At 42.7% G+C, this 17947-nt stretch overlaps 1 protein-coding gene across 8 annotated transcripts in view; it reads left to right on the top strand.

Annotated features, from left to right (window-relative positions):
- The window catches only part of NHSL1 (NHS like 1), a 185630-nt gene that overhangs the window by 164384 nt on the left and 3299 nt on the right, over positions 1 to 17947 (top strand). For 5 of the 8 annotated variants that reach the window (XM_075087750.1, XM_075087753.1, XM_075087755.1 and 2 more), the window contains exons 5-7: positions 1287 to 1418; positions 11339 to 14761; positions 15302 to 15431. In XM_075087750.1, coding sequence (XP_074943851.1) covers positions 1287 to 1418; positions 11339 to 14761; positions 15302 to 15431 — 3685 coding nt within the window. The remainder of the gene's footprint in view (positions 1 to 1286; positions 1419 to 11338; positions 14762 to 15301; positions 15432 to 17947) is intronic. The other 3 variants (XM_075087752.1, XM_075087756.1, XM_075087751.1) reach the window with 2 other exon arrangements.

The raw sequence follows: 17947 nt of genomic DNA, 5'->3' as shown, positions 1-17947 counted from the left end.
ATAAAACCGCTACATTTTTTCCTTGCTTTTTCACAAGTCTACATGCTACACTTTAATATAGGACTTTATCTTTAACTGATACAGAGGTAATGAGGTTTTCTGTGCTATTTGCACGACACACATCATACTGATGTGCAGTCAGCCAGGGATAATATTTATGACGTATTAGTAACTGTGCATTAATCACTTTTTAGAGGTAAATAATTTGGTTATCAATTTTCAGAAAAAGCATACAAGACAAAAAACTTATACACATGTATCAAGTTTTTTCTGCATTTAAGTTTTAAATGGGCCACCTAAAGGACATTTAGCAGTGCTTTAAAATGCTTGAACTTCTAAAAAAGGAACCTACGTGTGAGATATGGGGGAGAGTCATTAGATTTTTAGAAGTGACAAAGAATTAACTCAGCTCACAATCTATAGGGCAAGTTTTATCTTGCTACTAGTAAAATGGCCAAGTTATAAACCTCTAAACAAAAGTGAATTCCTAAAGAAAAGCTGCTTAACGATAGTGGTGCTTCTGGGTCCCATTATGATACAGCACATGGTCATCATAAGGCTTTGTCTGGCAGCGTGCACTTGACACACACATCTTTTTCAGCTCATGCCATTGTATATTTTTATCATCATTTATAACGTTTCAATTTTAAGCAGTTTCCGCTCTGACTGAAATATTTATGAGACTACAAGATCAGTTTGATCTTTGCATGCTCCATAGTACGTACTTGTATTCATGTTAAAAGATTACCACCAGAAATGTGGTACGCTTAAGTGGTTCAGAGCTACTTGGAGTGAAAAAGAAGTGTCTTATGTGATTTAATGATGGAGCTGTGCAAAGACACTGTAATAGCTGTTGCCAATAGCAATGTCTGTTTCTGCATAAACCACTGTGATCTTTCATTTTCATGAGCAGCTTTGTTTTTTCTGCAGCTCATTACTTCAAAATAAAACAACGAAACCACATAAAAAACCCACAAAGGGCCAAATTAAAGCAAGGATTCTGTTCACTTGTGGAATCAGAGCTGCTCTCACCAGATCTGAACTGGGCTCAGGAAGTCAAAATTCCTTTTAAAACCTGCAGTACTGCTTAATGGATATGTGTGTCTAAAGCCTTACTGTGACGATATGCTGTATCTTCCTTCAGTGTAAACCTTCATTGTAGGACCAAGCTAACATCATTTATTAATGCCTTTTTTTCCATTTCTACAACAAAACTTGTGGAAGAAAGTGCATGATGTCAGCGTGCTTGGAAGTAATGTTGCTTTGCTTGTTCTACCATGTATTAGGGGAGAATTTCGACCGCCAAGCCAGCATTCGGCGGTCTCTAATTTACACAGACACGGTGGTAAGACGGCCGAAGAAAGTCAAAAGGAGAAAGACTATTACAGGAATCCCTGACAACATACAAAAGGAGCTAGGTATGGCTCATCAGAACTGTATTCCATCCACTGTTCATTGTCACTGCTTATCATTACTTGACCAATAACATTGCCAGTGCTCATGAAACCAATACAGTCTGATAGCCTATTACAGTTCCAAATACCTGTGTGCCTCCTTGCCACCTTGTGCATCGGGAAATTAAGGCCTTTTATCTGATGACTTCCATCTATTGAAGGGAATGGGGTATTCGGAAAAAGGTGTACTGGTACAATGGAAATCTGCAGGGACGTAAGCTTTCTGGTCTTTAATGCTTTCCTGGAGCTTTGGCTACTCCTCCAGGGTATTCACTGAAGCGAAACTGAAGTAGGTAGGCATTTTGGCTTGCAAATCATTACTCAGTGGAGTAAAGCAGTTCATGGATGCCTTCCCGAATCTGCCAAAAGTTGTATCAACAGTGAAAAATGTGTATATTTTCCAGTTCGCTTTAGATCTAATCAGTGACCCCTTAAGCATCAGTGTTACTTGATTGGAAGTAATTTACGTGGGCTTATTAGCTCTTGTGTATAGTCCAAGGAAAAATGCCTACTTGGTCACATTTACGCTGTCTCAGGCTGTCCTCTTTCACAGTTAGTAGCATACATGATATTCAAAGCTGATGAAGCAGCCTGAATTTTGGCAGACCTTTCAGACACTTTTTGCAGATCTCTCTGATTTAAATCTGGTCATTCTTCTTTATTTTTAAAAAAGATGTTTCAGTTTTTCCCCAATGATAACTTCACAGATAAAATTATGCTCCCCCTCCCTTTTTTTTTGCAGTAGAGGAAGAATGTCTTTTAAAACAGTCTGGCAGAACATAATTTTAGGTGCTTTACATGCGGAATCATCTCATATATTGACGATTTCAGTAAGTTTTACTAACTCGCATTTTGCATCTCTCTCTTTTTTAATTATGTTTTCAGTTCTTAGTTCTTTGTCTGGAGTTTTCAGAAACAGAAACAAAAGTGTATAACTTTTCCAGATGGGTTTGAAATGAGCTAGAGGGCCAGGCATAGAGAAAGCCAAGAAACGAGCAAGTACATGAAGAGCAGTTTGTGAGTGGAACTGTGCTCCTTCAGCATCTATAATGAAACAGTGCCCTGCCATGGGAGTCCTCTGCCTCAAGAAAGAAAATTCAATTGCCCCAACCCTGTTAGGACCGCTAAAGTTAGGCAGCTTCATTCATTACCTTTGGATCTCACATGATGATTTTATTTCTAACTGCTGCTCTGAGATTTGTCCAGAGCTGTCAGGTGTCTTTGTCCACTTGTTCTTGTGGGGTGAATGCTGTTTTGTGCCTTCCATAAGGAACTCCTCCTCATAGTGCGGCTTCCCTTCCTCCCTCTTCACTGTTCATAGTGGGCCTTGCCACCTCGCAGGAGACACTTTCTAGACCTGGAGTCCTCCTGGAGGTCAAAATTTGAATTTGTTGTTTCCCGAGAAAGCATGACACATTTATCAGCCTTGCAATCAACGGTGAGCGAGCTTGAGAGTTAAATAAAGTAGATTTGTCCTAACCAAACCAAGATCAAAGCTGGTAACAAAGCTACGTAAAACTTAATGTTGTGTTATTCTTAACAAAAGATTCCCTTCTCCTGATTCAGGTCTCTCTGAGGCTAATCCCTCAGATACCAGGCTGGTTTGAGGAGTAGCAGACACAATGCTCATCCTCTCTCAAGTGTTCAGGAGGGATACTTTTTACATTCCCTTCGTCCATTTTGAACGTAATCACTTTGCTGTCTAAAGTGACATGAAATTACTTGTGCTCCTTAAAAACGCTTGTGCCGCTTAAATGCAAAACCGATACAGGACATCACTTAAACTGTTCATTTTCAGGGTTGTTACAGTGGTCTTGAGTCTAGTGTAGTATTCTGAAAATTACCCACATACTAAGGTCATAGTTTTCAACAGAGATTATGTTTGACACATGTAGGACCTACTCAAGAACAGGTAGCAGAGAAAAGCAGAGTGAAGCAGAACACTCTGTTCCGCACTACCGTTTGTCGCTTGTTGGGGTTCCCGATGCTCTTTCGGGCATGTTGATTTTGAAATGGGTGACAAATGTACTTGGGCAGATGTGTGGAGAATGCTTCCTGCTGGCAGTGTTTCCAAAACTTTGAGGTTACGTTTGTAACCAGTTCAGACAGATGTTTAACACTTGAAAATATCAACTGCAGTTTAGCTGGTGGAATAACCTGAGAATGCAGTTGGCATCTATCTTAAAAAGAAATCTTCAGTTAATATCTTAAAAGAAGATTGTGACTATTGCCAATCTGTTTGCTAAGGTTGACAGGTTTTAAGGTATTGATTTTGGTCTTTCATCTCTGGGCTGAGCATGTTTCATGTTGCACTGCTTGGAGGTTTTCCTTGGTTCCTGTTTTAAGTTGTGGAAATTTCAGGGCTGGCAGTATTATCGCTGTAGGAGCTCTCTCTGGACGGTTCCCTGGCCCGCAGCCGGCAGACACGTAGGGCTTCAGCCATCTGCCCTACAGTGGAAATTGTCTGAGGAGCTTCACGTTGCTTCCGTGGTGGTTGTAAGTCATCCAGACAGCAAACTGTATGCCAGGAAAACTCTCTGATGGCAGTATCCATCCTGTTAGCATATTACTTTCCATCACTAGAAACAAAGTGCACTTGAAAAGAGAACAGTTATCAGTGTCTTCATCTTATAGATGGAGAAACCAGGCATGCTGCAGTGAAGCGACTTAGCCAGAGTCACCCACCAGGCCGCTGGCAAGGCTGGGAATAAATTAAGTCTCCCCCATCCTTGTTCAGTGCTCCTTCTGCCTTTTCTCCCATGTCACTCCCCAAATATTTCTGTAGCCTATTTCTCTTACGCTGTCCCAAAACAAACAATGAGTTGTTTTAAAACATTCCACAGTTCGTTTGATCAGAACAAGGATCCGGACTAAACTCCAAATCAAGCAATTGCATTGAGCCTATTGACATTCTCCCTGTGGTTTCAGCTGAATAAATCTCTCTGTTTCTTCCCTAAAGCATTGCTGTGAATGCCTATAGTATTTACACAAAGATTAAAATCCCTTGGTACACCAAAGTTGCTGTGCGCAGGCTAAATACCCAACATATACAGCAGATTCTTGTTACCTCTTGTTTATCCTTCAGAAGGAAGCAGAAACTTGAGAGAACCTCAAAGCTTCAGCCAAGCTCGAACTATTTTCATTTCCTGCAAGAGAGCCTGGAAGACCTTCTGCCAGGCCAAGCTGCTGGGGTTCTCCCCTGGCTGCTTTGGCTCCTTTGGAACAAAAAAGACCAAACAGAAGAGAAAGCCTGCGCTGATTACTGGCCTGAGCTCAGTGGCCGTGGTACCCACGTAGAATTTAGCCAAATATACTGAAAGGAATCATTAACTGCACCCATGAGGCACGTGCTAAAAGTATCTTTAAACATTCCTACTTTTGAGCGTTGTAATACTGCCATGTTTTCACAGGTGTCTTCCAGTGATGAACCAGTCTCTCTGTGTAGCCTGGAAACTTCCGCATAAAAAGTGCTGTATAAATAAATGCAAGGTGTTAGATGGCATTCTGAGACAGAACAAGAATATGAGATGCCTACCAGTTTAGGGGTGCCAGTTATCTTCTGAACAGTTATTTTTGAACAGCGGGACCCTCTCAGTACTATTTAGCAAAGCAACACCAAAGTAAGAGGAAAAGGCAAAGCATTTCCTCTCTCTGCCAAACACAGCAATGGAAAATTAGTTTTGCATACCTCTGAATTACTTTCATTGTCTTACAGAACATTAATATTGTATATTTATTTAGTGGAGTTGACATTGGATCAAAACTGCAGAAAGGGCAAGAAACTTTGAGATGACGTTTTACTTCAAGTTTTTGTGCTCTCAGTATCTCTGCTCTATGTTGCCATTATTCATCGCCTCTAGCTTTCTTTTTCAGGTGGTACCTTATATGCAAACAGATATTCTCCCCTCAGGCAAGAAGATGATTCCCAGACAGAAGTTTGGTAGAGATGAACAGCTCTCTGGGAGACCCTGTTGCAGGCCTTGCTCATTTCATGACTCTTGGTTATCTTCAGCTTCCTTCACGTGTTCCAACTCCCAGATGAAATAAAGGCAGCAAAATGCCTTCACATTTCCATGGTCCCTTCTCAGTGTCAGTGCTCTAGGATTTGGCTCTGACTAGCTTCCTTTTTCTGAAGGGACCAGGTATCTGGTTGGGAGTGTTTCTCTAGAGCTCTGCACCAGTGCAGTCCCAGGCACCGATGGACAGCTTCTGGTGTCCCGTACCCCTCCCTGTCTTGCGGGAGAAGCAGGTCCCAGGCCTGGGTATCGGTTCCACCACAGTTCATTCTTCATGTAAACATACCTCACCAAAGCAGGGGAGAGGAAACCATCTACAAGTTTTCCACCTTTTGATTTCTTCTTCTGCTAGGCGTTTTGCTTTTCTTTAACCAAACAGAAAGTTTCTGTCCTCTTCTGGTTTTCAAAAAATATCTTCTAAATTATGCTTTGTGTGCACTTTCCTTGATTTATTTCAGTACTTTTTTCCACCTCAAGGTGCAATTCAGGATCTTTACAGATCTGTGGGGTTTTTTTTCCCATCTAAATTTTTTTTTCTTCCTAACCAAAGGGTTCAGAGGGTCAGAATGACCTGGTATGCTTTTCTTCAGCTTATTTCACTGCCTCCCATTTTCTGTAGCTCACAATGAGTGAGCTATAGGACCTCCCGTCAGTCATTAGGATGGATGCATTTGCTTTGTTGTGGCACAGCTCAGACCCCCTGTTGGTACCAACCAGAGCCCCAGGTATCATTTGGGACTGTTGAAGCTTCTCCTTTGACATGCCTTAGAGGAAACAATTCCATCTCAGCAACATGGGGGCACATAAGTCCTTCTGATCTTTGGGGACTCAGCTGTTCTATTGAACGTTCACTCCTCTTAATTGATATTCTTTTCCAATTAGTCCCTTTGGCACTAGCAGTCATTCAAGTTATGGGTCCCACAGGTAGGCAGAGCCCCAGATAACCAGTGGTCCTACAGAAATACCATGCAAATATCCAGCTGTTCAAGCCGAGTGATTCTGCATCCTGCTTCAAGCTGCAACTTTAATAGACTTTGGAGAGAATATCTCTCTTTCAGAGTTATTGTGCCTTTTAACCAATACTGGCTTTACAGCTGTCTTTTCTCAACATTGTACATTTCCAGCACTATTCTTCCAGAGGTCAGGGTGTTACAAAGTATGTATCATCTGCTTTTTGATAAGGGGGGATGAAAGACAGAGGTGCCAGGAATATAGTCTTTACCAGAGGCTGTTCAGTTAGTGAATTGAACAGAATCAAGAAAACATAAATTCCTCATATTTTCATCAAAATTCTCCCTGAAAGGGTGGCAGTGATATGTGCAAGGATTCAGGATTCAGGATATTTTTTTAGCTGGCACTACTGAAAAGTACCGCAGGATTCTGTGCAGTATTTTTCTCCCCCCTGAGAGATTACAGATGCTTCATGGAGCACAGTGAAAATTCCCTAAAACTGCCATAAGCCCTGTGTACTTGTCTGTTTCTTGTTGAGTGTCTATTAAAAACCATTTAGTGTGTAAGTACTAGGGTGAAATAGATGAAGAATCTCTTGGGGGTTTTGTAATGCTAGAAGTTGTGGTGTCTGCACAGTGACTTGGCCAGGTCACCAGGTTTGGAGGATGGCTAGGTGGGGCATGAGGAAAAGGTGAAAGCAACAAATCTTAGGAATGTGCCTGTGGCACAAGAGACAAGTGCTTATAGTAGAAATGATTAGTCAGAAGTAGTTTGGGAAGAGATTACTTCTGTATGCTAGTTGAAACAAGCATGTTCTTTGTGATATCAACACACATACTTTTTATCCTCCCAATCCCCAGTTTTCTATGCTCATTTCAATGCAGAGGACCTTTCTGCTGATTCTCTGCGGCAAGTTGCTGGTGCCACCAGATCAGCCAGAGTTGCAGGGAGACAGGGAGTCTTCTAGTAGCTACTACCTGGCCCTAGGGATTACATGCAGACACTTTCTTTTTTCCATCAAGTTTGCAGTCAGTCTCAGTCCCTGTCATGTCTAATGAGCAATACCAGTAACTACCAGAGTCAGGGAAAACTGGTGTAACCTGTATATGCCTATCTCGGATCAAGGCTTGGAGCTAAGGTATGCATTTGAACCTCTTCTCTGCGCTTCCATGCAAGAGATGTTAAATATATGGGATGTTTCGCTTGTTCCAGATATAGTGGGTGTCCTTTACTTGCTGCTTGGGTCTACACTGAGCATGTGCATTAGGGAAGAGCATTTGCCCTAAGAGATATTTTCAGCATAGCAAGAAGTAGGGTAATAAAGAGAGCAGTGTAGATAGAGGTCTCCTGTGGTGGACACAGCACTGGCTGTAGGCCTGCTGCACACAAGATAATATAAAATGCAGACAAGATGATTTTTAATTACTATCACCCACATTTATCCTACCACCAAATTGCAGCCGCTTCTGACTTCATAACGTTCAGCATCTGTAACCTGATGTCTAGTTTGCAGTATTTTTCGCTCTTTGTCTGCTCAGACATCGGCCCTGCAACTAGATGGACATCTGGATGGTATTCTTTAAAAGCTCTGATTCAGTTCCAGAATTTTGGTGTTGCAAAAATCTTGTAACCTCTGGCCGCTGTTTATTTAAGTAGAGGTTTTCTGAGAGACGTAGCATTTTCAATGTAATAGTCAATTAAAGGTTTGAGCTGTCCCTTACTTGGATTTATCATCTTCTAGCTGCAGTACCAACAAAGGCAGTTTGATTTTAAGGATTTTTGAAAACCCTTGCCTTTCAGTGTTACTCTGGAATTGAGTGAGGGTTTTACAGTGCAATTATAAAAGGCAAACAAAATACTCTTTGCTACCCTTTTCTGAATTCCACCAAAATGTTAAAACTATCAATATTTTAAGAGAACACCTTAAATGTTCCTTTGGTTGTTTTCTTGAACCATCTTCCCTGCAGATTTCTGTTGTCCCTCTTCAGGAAACGGAATTGTAAAAAGAGCAATTGCTGTATTATAAAGAGCGAGTAAATCCTCATAGCTTTGCATGAGATTGTGCATACATGTAAAGCCAAAAACAAAGCTGAAGTAATTTCAGAATATCCTGCATTTCTACAAAAAATATTTAAAACCTCGAAGTTGTGTTCCTGTAATAGAAACAGCCATTAAAAGACCCTTCTCTGACCACGTCCCATATAATGATTGAAGGATGTAGCCCTGCAGTTTATACTTTCGACACTGGGCTATCTTGCCCCCTCTGAACCCTATATTTATTTGGGCTCTGAACCATTCGAACTACAAGAGGCCTTGTGCTGGTGCAAAGACCTGCTCTCACAGGCTTCCCAGTAGTGTTGAGGTTGTAACAGTGTAAAGGTTTTCTGCTGTTGAGTCAGTCTATGCGGTTTCCATGAGCACATTAGACTGGACCCTAAGTTACATCTATTCTAGTAACAAACACAGGGTTAGCAGTGATGCTCAACAGCATCATGCAGTTGTTCAGTTTGCCCTCTGGTTAGCGTGCTCCTCCAGCACCGCTCTGGCCTGGGCCAGCCAGCGGTCTCCCAGGCTCTCTCTGGGTGCCAGGGGATGGGGCAGGAGCTGCTCCCCCAGGCATTTCAGTACAGCCATCCTTCCTTGCTGGGAGAGAGCTTCACTTGCATTGACATGAGAAGGGTCCTTGGCCTCTTTAATTTAGTAGCTTAGATATAGCGCCGAGGTTTAATTTTGTATTTCAGAGATTTTAAAGCATCGCTCTGCATTTGCAGTAAATAGTATGTCCCAGTAATGCATTCTGACACTCCTGATTTTGGAAGGAGGAAAGGAGAGGTTAACAAGTCCAGCGCTGTCCTGCGTTGCCATCTGCCTTTGCTAGCAGTAACATTTTAAACAAGCATAAACTGTCCGTGTGCATTATGCTGCTTGTGAAGTGGAGTGTGTTTAGCTTCCTTTGTGAATACAAATGTACTGCATACTGAAATGAGGGGCGCTCAGCCACAGGTCAGTATGTGTGATGGTATTAGATACTTGCTGTAGCGCTGACAGCTTCATTCTCCACAAGCCCCATCCTCTGTCTCGTGTGTGTGTGTGTGCACATTTTGTAGTGGTAGAAAGAAGAAAAATACCCCATCTTTTTGGTTATTTATATAACTTAGTACACAGATTTTTATTACCAGCTATTTTTGATTGGCTAACAGTTGTTATCAGTAATGTTATGGTTCCAGAAAAATTCATAATGTCTACTTCGATGTTTTTCTCCCTCTTAACCTGATTCTATAGAAAAAACGCACATGGAAAGCAAAATTAAATTATTTTTCTACTGCACAGTTCTTAATAACTGTGTACAGAATATGCAAATACCTCTCTTGGTTGGCTGCAATAGTCCATCTGTTCTGACAGTATCTCGTATTAGATTATCCAAGATGTTTGCCAGCATCCAAGTATCTAGCTTTGCTGGAAACCTCTACCAGAAGCAGAAAGAGGCTACATTTTCATGAGGGCAAGAGAATCTACCCAAAGCAAACTAAATAGGCTTCAGGCTCCTAAAAGACTACTTATGTGCCTGTGGAAAAGAAGGAGACAATCTTTCTGTGTGCTGCTTTCCCTGTAGCCTTTTCAGAGCCCTCTTTTCCTTATCCTAAATGCCTCTTTTTCCCACCAGGATAAGGATAATTAAATGTCCTTTAAGTGGTGTTTAAAGCTGCATGATAAGATACCTATCCTCCTGATCCAGTTCCATATAGTAAATACAATAGGAGAACAGTCATATCAGGCGTGCTCCTTCACCGCTCCCGAGACTAGCTTTAAGGCGGAGAATTGAAAAAACCGATTTTCCTCTGCAGTGACATATGCAGCATCCTTACAGGCATCTCCAGCAGCACGCCTGCCTCTCGTGTCTGCTATTTATACAGTAATGCAACTGAATTGAAAAGCAACAGCCTCACACAGACTAATTTTAAAGCAGTGCTCTGGTTTGTGATTTTTAGGAGGCAGCTACCTGTAAAAATGTACATTTAAAGGAACCCTAGAGTCCTTTCTACTGACCCAGTGATAACTGTATTTTGAACTAAAACTGTTTTTCCATTGCCCTCAAAGCGTTTTTTTTATGCCAATATATGGTTATTACTGCATTAAAAAAATTACAGTTATTTTTTATTTCCTGACGGTGCTGAGGAGGAGACGACCATCAGTATTAGCTGTTTCTTTTCCCTGCTTCTTGGAGTTCTTCCTTATGATAAATAGAAAATAGTTGTACGGAGAAATGTTATTTAATGGTTTCCTTTGCAGTGTTAGATAATGTCTTTGTATAAATGCTGTCATAGCATTTAGATGTATTATTTATGGTAAAACAATGCATGTTTCAATGTGTTAGCCTTCTTTCAGGTGAACTGCAAGACTTGGAGAGCGCTCCGTGTCTCCTGAAATTTTTTTCCAGAAGTATAATGCTTTTAAAAAGCAGATCTGATTATTCACATTAGTCTCCACATTTCCTTCCCCTTTTCTTTATTGCATGAGGCATTAGCATGGAAGCACACTTCACGTTTCTCAGGCTTTTGTCTGTTCCTGCTGCTTTGCCTACTGGAAGTCAAACAGTGCTACTTGGTTTCTGACATAACTGATTACTATGGAAATTATTACCATGTTATAAACAGAGGATTTCATGTGTCGAATGTGCGGCAGGAACACAGACGATTCTGTAAGCAGAGGGTTCCTGGTAATAAGGAAAAAGGGAAGAGAAATGCAGAAATCAAACGATGCCTGTGCAAAATCCATTGTTGCAGATTCTTTTTCAGAAGGCATAACCTTCAAGGGCATGGGGATCAAGCAGTTTGCTGGGGTTTTTTGTTTTTAAATGAGTAAGAAGATAAATGTGCATTTGTGCTTCAAGGAATAATTATTTTATTTTGACTCCAGCAGTTGGCACGGGCCAAAGTGATTTCCGAGGGCATTCGATGTATGTCCCAGATCACTCTTCCACGCTAGGGAGACTAGACAGCTATCGGTCTGCTATGCAGCGCTCTGAAACCAAGGACACCAGCTGCCAGACGGAGGAAGTTAAAGTTGTGCCCCCTTCAATGAGAAGAATACGAGCACAGAAAGGACAAGGCATCGCAGCCCAGATGTCTCAGTTCTCCAGCTCATCTGGAAACATGTCAGTGATGAGTGATTCCGCTGCAGTTATGCCTGCTTCTCGCCAAAGTAGCGACATAGGTTTTCACAGCTTGCCTCGGGCTGGTGCAAGAGTCTCTCTGCAGTCCCTAGAGCAGACGCAGGGCATCTCCAGGCAGACAGAAGACATCGCTGACACTTTATCCCACCAGATAAGTAAATTGCAAGTGGATGATAGTCTTGTGCATCTGAGGAATAATCCCACAACGGGGACCCTGTTGAGGCCAAAGTCTCAGGAGGTGAGAAGCTATGACAGCGAAAAGCCTGCAAGTCCCGCATGTGTGGTCTCGCCTCATGCCACCTACTCAACGAGCATCATACCCAACGCAACGCTGTCATCCTCCTCAGAAGTTATTGTTATTCACACTGCCCAGAGTGTTGGATCATTGGATAGTAAAATGACCAACTCCACTGCCTACCCAAAGCCAAGAGACAATCCTGTTGCCAGCAGTGCAGTAAGTGGGAAAGAAGATCACCATTCTTCAAGCGGTAACTGGAGTGAGAGCAGCTCCACGCGTCACTCTCAGACTTCGGATACCATCCCATCTAATACTGTCATGATGCTTTCTCTTGGTGATTCTGCTGTCTCTCTTAGTACTCCTGGAAACACAGAGACTGGGTCTCAGAGCATGAGCTACAGCTGTAGGAACAATATTGCTTTACCAAACCCTTCCCAGGAGAGCGATGGTAGGAGTGAATCTAGCTATTCAGGGGAGCGAGCACAAGCAGGAGTGAACAGCACAGAGCATTGGCTGTACAAGTCTGCAGAAAACAGTGAGGCTTCTTCACACAGGGTGGTTTGTACCACGCCAGGCTGTGCCACTCCTGGTAGCAACCTGAGCAGCAGCAGCCTGGAGAGGACTTCGGTCAGAGACGACTCTACTTCTCTCTATTCTGTGGACCACGATGGTTATTACAGTTCTATGCATATGGACTCCGGACCGAAGTCAGACATGCCATGCAATAGTACTAATGGTTTTGGGAACCCCAGAGACAGCGTGATAAATGTCTTTGAAGGAAAGGAGAAGAAACATCAGGATGACCAGACAGGCCAAGGTGACAAATCCCTTGCAAGAAACATCTCTCTGAAAAAGGCAAAGAAGCCGCCTTTGCCACCATCCAGAACAGACTCACTTAGAAGGATGCCCAAGAAAAAAGCCCAGTCCAATGGACAGGTACTTGATGAGACCCTCATTGCCACCCTCCAGCATTCTCTGCAGTTGAATCTCAAGTGCAAAAATGGCAGCTCCCCTTCCCAGAGCCCCTGCAGTGATTATGAGGATCCCTGGGTGCTGCGTTCCCGCAGCCAAAGTTCAGTCAGTGCAAGCAGCAGCATGATGTCCACCACTGCTCCAAACCTGTACTCCCTCTGCACAGTGACTCCCTCTCAGAGCGAAACAAGTAGCATCAAGTCAGAGTACGCTGACCAGTGGGGTTACTACAGCGACTATGCCACAGTGGCAGATGACCAGGTAAAATCCCCAGTGACCCATTCTGCCAGTACATCATCTGCTCTCAGCGATTGCAGCATCAGCCACTTCAGTGACGGCTCAAGGGCTTCTGTGCCACAAGTGCCCAGTGGACTGGCCAAACCGAAGAGCACTTCTCCGGAGAAATCCCACCGGGTCACATCACCGTCGAGTGGGTACTCCAGCCAGTCCAATACACCTACTGCGCTTACCCCAGTGCCTGTATTTTTAAAATCTGCATCATCAGGAAATGGGAAATCCAAGCTGAAGCCTAAAGTGCCTGAAAGGAAATCCTCTCTTCTGTCTTCAGTCTCCATGTCTTCGTCTTCCACTTCTCTTTCTTCAAATACATCTACTGAAGGGAATGTGAGTGTGAAGAAATTGGACCCCACCCTGAGCTCTCCTCCAGATTCTGGTTCACCTCCTCCACCACCTCCTCTTCCATCACCTCCTCCACATTGCCCTGAACTTTCTCCTCCCCCTCCTCCTCCTCCAGCAGAAGTCATGGATCTGTCACCATTGCCAGCCTCTCCCACATTCCCCCCTCCTCCGCCAGAAGCTGATGTAAATTCTTCTTTTGCCCAGACTGTCCCATGGTTTCCACAAGAAGCCTCCATCAGTTCATTCTCTTCCCCTGTTCCTCCTCCTTCTCCTTTTCCCTTAGCTATCCCACCGCCAGCACCACCTCTTGATCCCAAACTAACAAAAGGTGCAACAATATACCCACAGTATTCTTTTAAGAAACATAACCAGGAGGATTCTTGCTACAGTCCAGTGAAGCAGCCACTCAACAAGCAAGACGCATCAAGACCTGTGATGCCCTTAGTAACTACCAAAGCATTGCAAATGGTGCAGCTGAGGTCCGTGAAAAAAGTGGCAGAAGGTGAACCATCACCTGAATCTGCTTCTGAAACACCCTCTCAGGAAAAGGGTACTGTAAATTCATCATTGCAGTCTTCCCTAAAGCCATCTCTCTCACTAAGACTCAGTAACAGCTTAGGCGAAGAGGAAATGAAAACTCAAGGCACTTCTTTTAAAAATTTGGTTCAAACACTGGCTCGGGGTTCTCCTGTTGTTCTCTCTGATAACATACCTGCACCTGAAAGTGATCAAAAGCCTGCGAGTGTAGTAGGTCTAAACAAGTCTTTCGAAGCTGATGCACTGGGGACAGCTACTGAAGACACACCTGAGTCTTCAGTGCAGAGTGAAGACCTCCATTCTAGCATGTCACTTCAGGAGTCACCAGCATCTCCCAACAAGACTCAGGTCATATTGCCAAGCAAGAAACCACCTCCTATTTCAAAGAAACCCAAACTGTTCCTCCTTGTACCACCTCCACAGTTAGATCTTACTGTGGAGAAAATAGCTGAAGTGAGTGATACCGTCAGAAGCACATCAAGCCCAACTAAGAGAGACGCTGTGCTTGCACACTGCGAGGAGGCGAGAAATTGTCTTACAGATGGACTCAGTTCTAGCGAGATGGACTCTGGCAGCCTGGTTCCTGAGGGAGGAGCTGCTGGATTCACCTTCTCTGAGACAGTGGGAGCGAATGCTTTTGTGGTACAGCCTGCTGCATCACCAGTTCAAGAAGAACCCAGGCAGGAGGAGCAGTCTGCTTTTGATGAAGGAAGCAGTTCAGGCAGCAGCCAAGACAGCGGCAGTAACGCTGACGGGCACCTCTCTCAAGAGAACGAAAGTGGTGAGTCTCTCTTCTCTGACTCTTCTTCAGATGCAGCAGTAGCTATTTTAAAGAAGCTGGGGAGTGACAATAGCAATCCTAGCATTCAGGCAGGCTTCTGTAGAGAAAAGAGCCTCTTGCGGTAGTTACAACTAAAAATCTAAAGAAAGTTGCAAGGATCAGATTAATACTTCACAAGATTTCTTATAATTTTCTGACTTCTCATTATTGCAGATATGGAAAGAAAATTATGCTTTATTTAACTGTGCTGGGATTAAAACATGCTATGAAAACATGGTTAGCTTTGTTAATTTTGATTTTGCATGTTAGTGGAAACCACACAAATTTTCCTTCGGTATTGTTCTCCGCCTGTGTGTGTGAGCAAGCATAAGCGTTTGTGCGCTGCAGTTTCCTAAGCAAGCGTTGTTCTGAAATCACAATAATGGCAACAGTGCACTCAGTCTCTGCTTTGCCTTAGAGGCAGCGAGGGCTGGTGTCAGGGTTATATGCCTGTTGGGTTCCCATGACGGACTGACAGTATTGTTTGTTCTCTCCGCGCAGTGGAGGTGTTTGAATCGGATACAACGAATAGTTCATTCCTGCCTAGCAATAGTTATGGGGAAGAGACGGACGGAGTGGCAACACCAGCGAGACCAAGGACTACTGAGGACCTTTTTGCAGCCATTCACAGGTACTGCATAAATTGCCCTTCCCTTACTGTCGGGTCTGGTAGTTCTCTCTTAAATTAATTAACACTGTTTTACTAAAACACCCAATTGCAACAGTCTTTGCTTTAACATAAAGCATACATTTATCAACTTTCTACTAAGGCTGTATATGAAAAAGATAAGGAAAAGAACTTGCGTTCTGTTATTTTACAAATATATTTAATCCATTCTGAACTAAAAGCTACCAGATTAAATCAAAATAGATTGTATTATAAATATCCTGCCCCTTAAAATATCAAGTTACCTCTAGTATTTATTGTATTTTTCTCAATCTGCCATATTAACTCTACTGTTGCCTTTTCTGTGTATCTTTTTGTTTTCATTCTCGTTCTTCTCCATCTCTTTTTACTCTCTTCGCTGCTTATATGGTGCAGTTTGGGACAGAGGCTCAACGCTAATGCTTCATGGCAAGCGTGGCTGAAACTGGCAAGTAACGCAACATGTCAGTCATATGGCAAAACATATGGCAAACGCTGGATTATAGTTTGCCATAATCCAGTCTGAGGTCGGGTGTTTTGTGTCAAACTGGTTCATGAATGAAATGTGCAATACTGGCTCTATTATTAATGACATTATTCATTTCCCTTAAAAACAAAATCATCCTGAATAGGCAACTAGATGCTTGTGCTGCTCACATTAGGTTCCCAAAAAAAGAAAAGCTAAAAACATTAAAACCACAAAATGACATGTGTGCACCATTTAAACAGTACACACAGAAGACCGTTACCACTCTCTGAACTAGAGCTTCCTTGTAGACTAGAATCGATGTAGTGGTAGTGCCATCTTGTGGCTCTGTCTTTTACTTCAAAATTTAGAGGGGCCATCTCTTTTAGCTGGTCACAGAAAGTGCTTGGCAGCATCTGCATAGGTTTATCTAGGTCTTTAAGCAGTTTGCGCATCTGTGCGTGAGTTCTGCATCAGGAGTACGGAGGGGCGGGAAAAACCTGTTGTCAGAACATGGCTGGGAGCCGGGAGACTGCAGCACTTGGGATGCGAATGCTATTTTTTTGTTTTTGAAACGATACCGTTTCGCGCTTTACAAAACTTACATATGTAAGATACTGACTTTTTATAACAGTTACCCCTTAGGACTTGGCCTGTAGGAGCTGTTCTAAAAATGGTCTGTTTGCATTCATGTTGCATGGCGCTCACTGGGACTGCGACAAATCTGTTTTGAGAATGAAATATCCTGGCCGGTAGCCTTTCTCCATTACATATGCAAATAGAGAGTGGATCTCTGTGTGTATGCACATACCTGTAATTCATGAGTTTATGGGGAAATGGACAATGGAACTGGATGTGACTTAGTTAAAACCGCTTGACACATTTGTTATTAAGACCTTGCTTTTGTTGGCTTTAGACTTGAACCACTCTCTTCCTTAGCTGTTAATTAATAAGAAATGTTTTGTTTTTCCGCCCACTATTTCTAAAAGGTGTTATTTCAGTGATTGGCACTCTCGAATATGTGCTTTGGGGTAAGACAAGAAATTTAGTGGTATGTGTGTTAAGGGCAGGAAGAACAATATTAAGTTTGAATATATATTCTACCTCTGTCTGAAAAGCCACCAAAACCAAATTTGGTTCATAAGTTTCTGCCATAATTCATACATGCTGAGAAAAGCCAGTTAGATGCTGACAGCAAACCCACCGCTCTGCACTGCATTCACGGTCTTACTGAGTTACTTCAAGCCAGGATAACTAAGTCTTTCCCTGCAGATCTTTGCAATTGAATTTTGCTTTCTGTTTATTTGGAATTTCATTTGGGTTTTGGCAGCAGTACAAGCCCAGCATTGCAGTGTTTAAAGATACCCATAGGCAGCCAAAACCCTAACGGAGGGAAGTCTTTTCCCTGTAACCGACGCACACATGTGTTTGCATAAAAACTCTCAGAGCATCCAAGCAGCAAATTCACATGCTGCCCACGATACTGACACACAGTTAAATCTAGACAAGGTTCTTATGTTTGCCACTACTGAAATCATTGTTTTATCCCCATGCTATCTTCTGGTGTCCATTCATCCTCAGGCTGAATGGATGTTGGTATTACATCTTCTTCCAGAAAGGCAGGTGGAGGAATCAGCAGCTGAAAATAACAGCTGTTACAGCTGTGTGTGGGTATCATAAGTGATCTATGCATATACTTCACCCCTTGAGAGACAGGATCGCTCCAAAGTCTTGGCAGAGTTTATGGCAATGTCTGTTGCTGCCACCTACTCAGCTGATGCATCCTGCTATTTTGTTTTCTGGGTTTTTTTTTTTAATTACCAGTAGGCTGCAATGCATAAAGACATTTGAGCTTGCCCTAGCAAAATCTTAAGGCCTTTAAGAAAGTACAGCTAAAGATCACGTTAAGTGGAAACCTGTTCTGCAAGGGGAAGGGTCTGAATTGAACACATGCTTGATAAAAATCAGGATGGAATTATAGCATGATAATCTTGTATTTGCAACAAGTCTAGTGACTTGTTTTAAACTTTTGCCA

Source organism: Phalacrocorax aristotelis, chromosome 3, assembly GCF_949628215.1.
Source record: "Phalacrocorax aristotelis chromosome 3, bGulAri2.1, whole genome shotgun sequence".
Lineage (NCBI taxonomy): Eukaryota > Metazoa > Chordata > Aves > Suliformes > Phalacrocoracidae > Phalacrocorax > Phalacrocorax aristotelis.
This window is presented reverse-complemented; position numbering and strand designations above follow the sequence as displayed.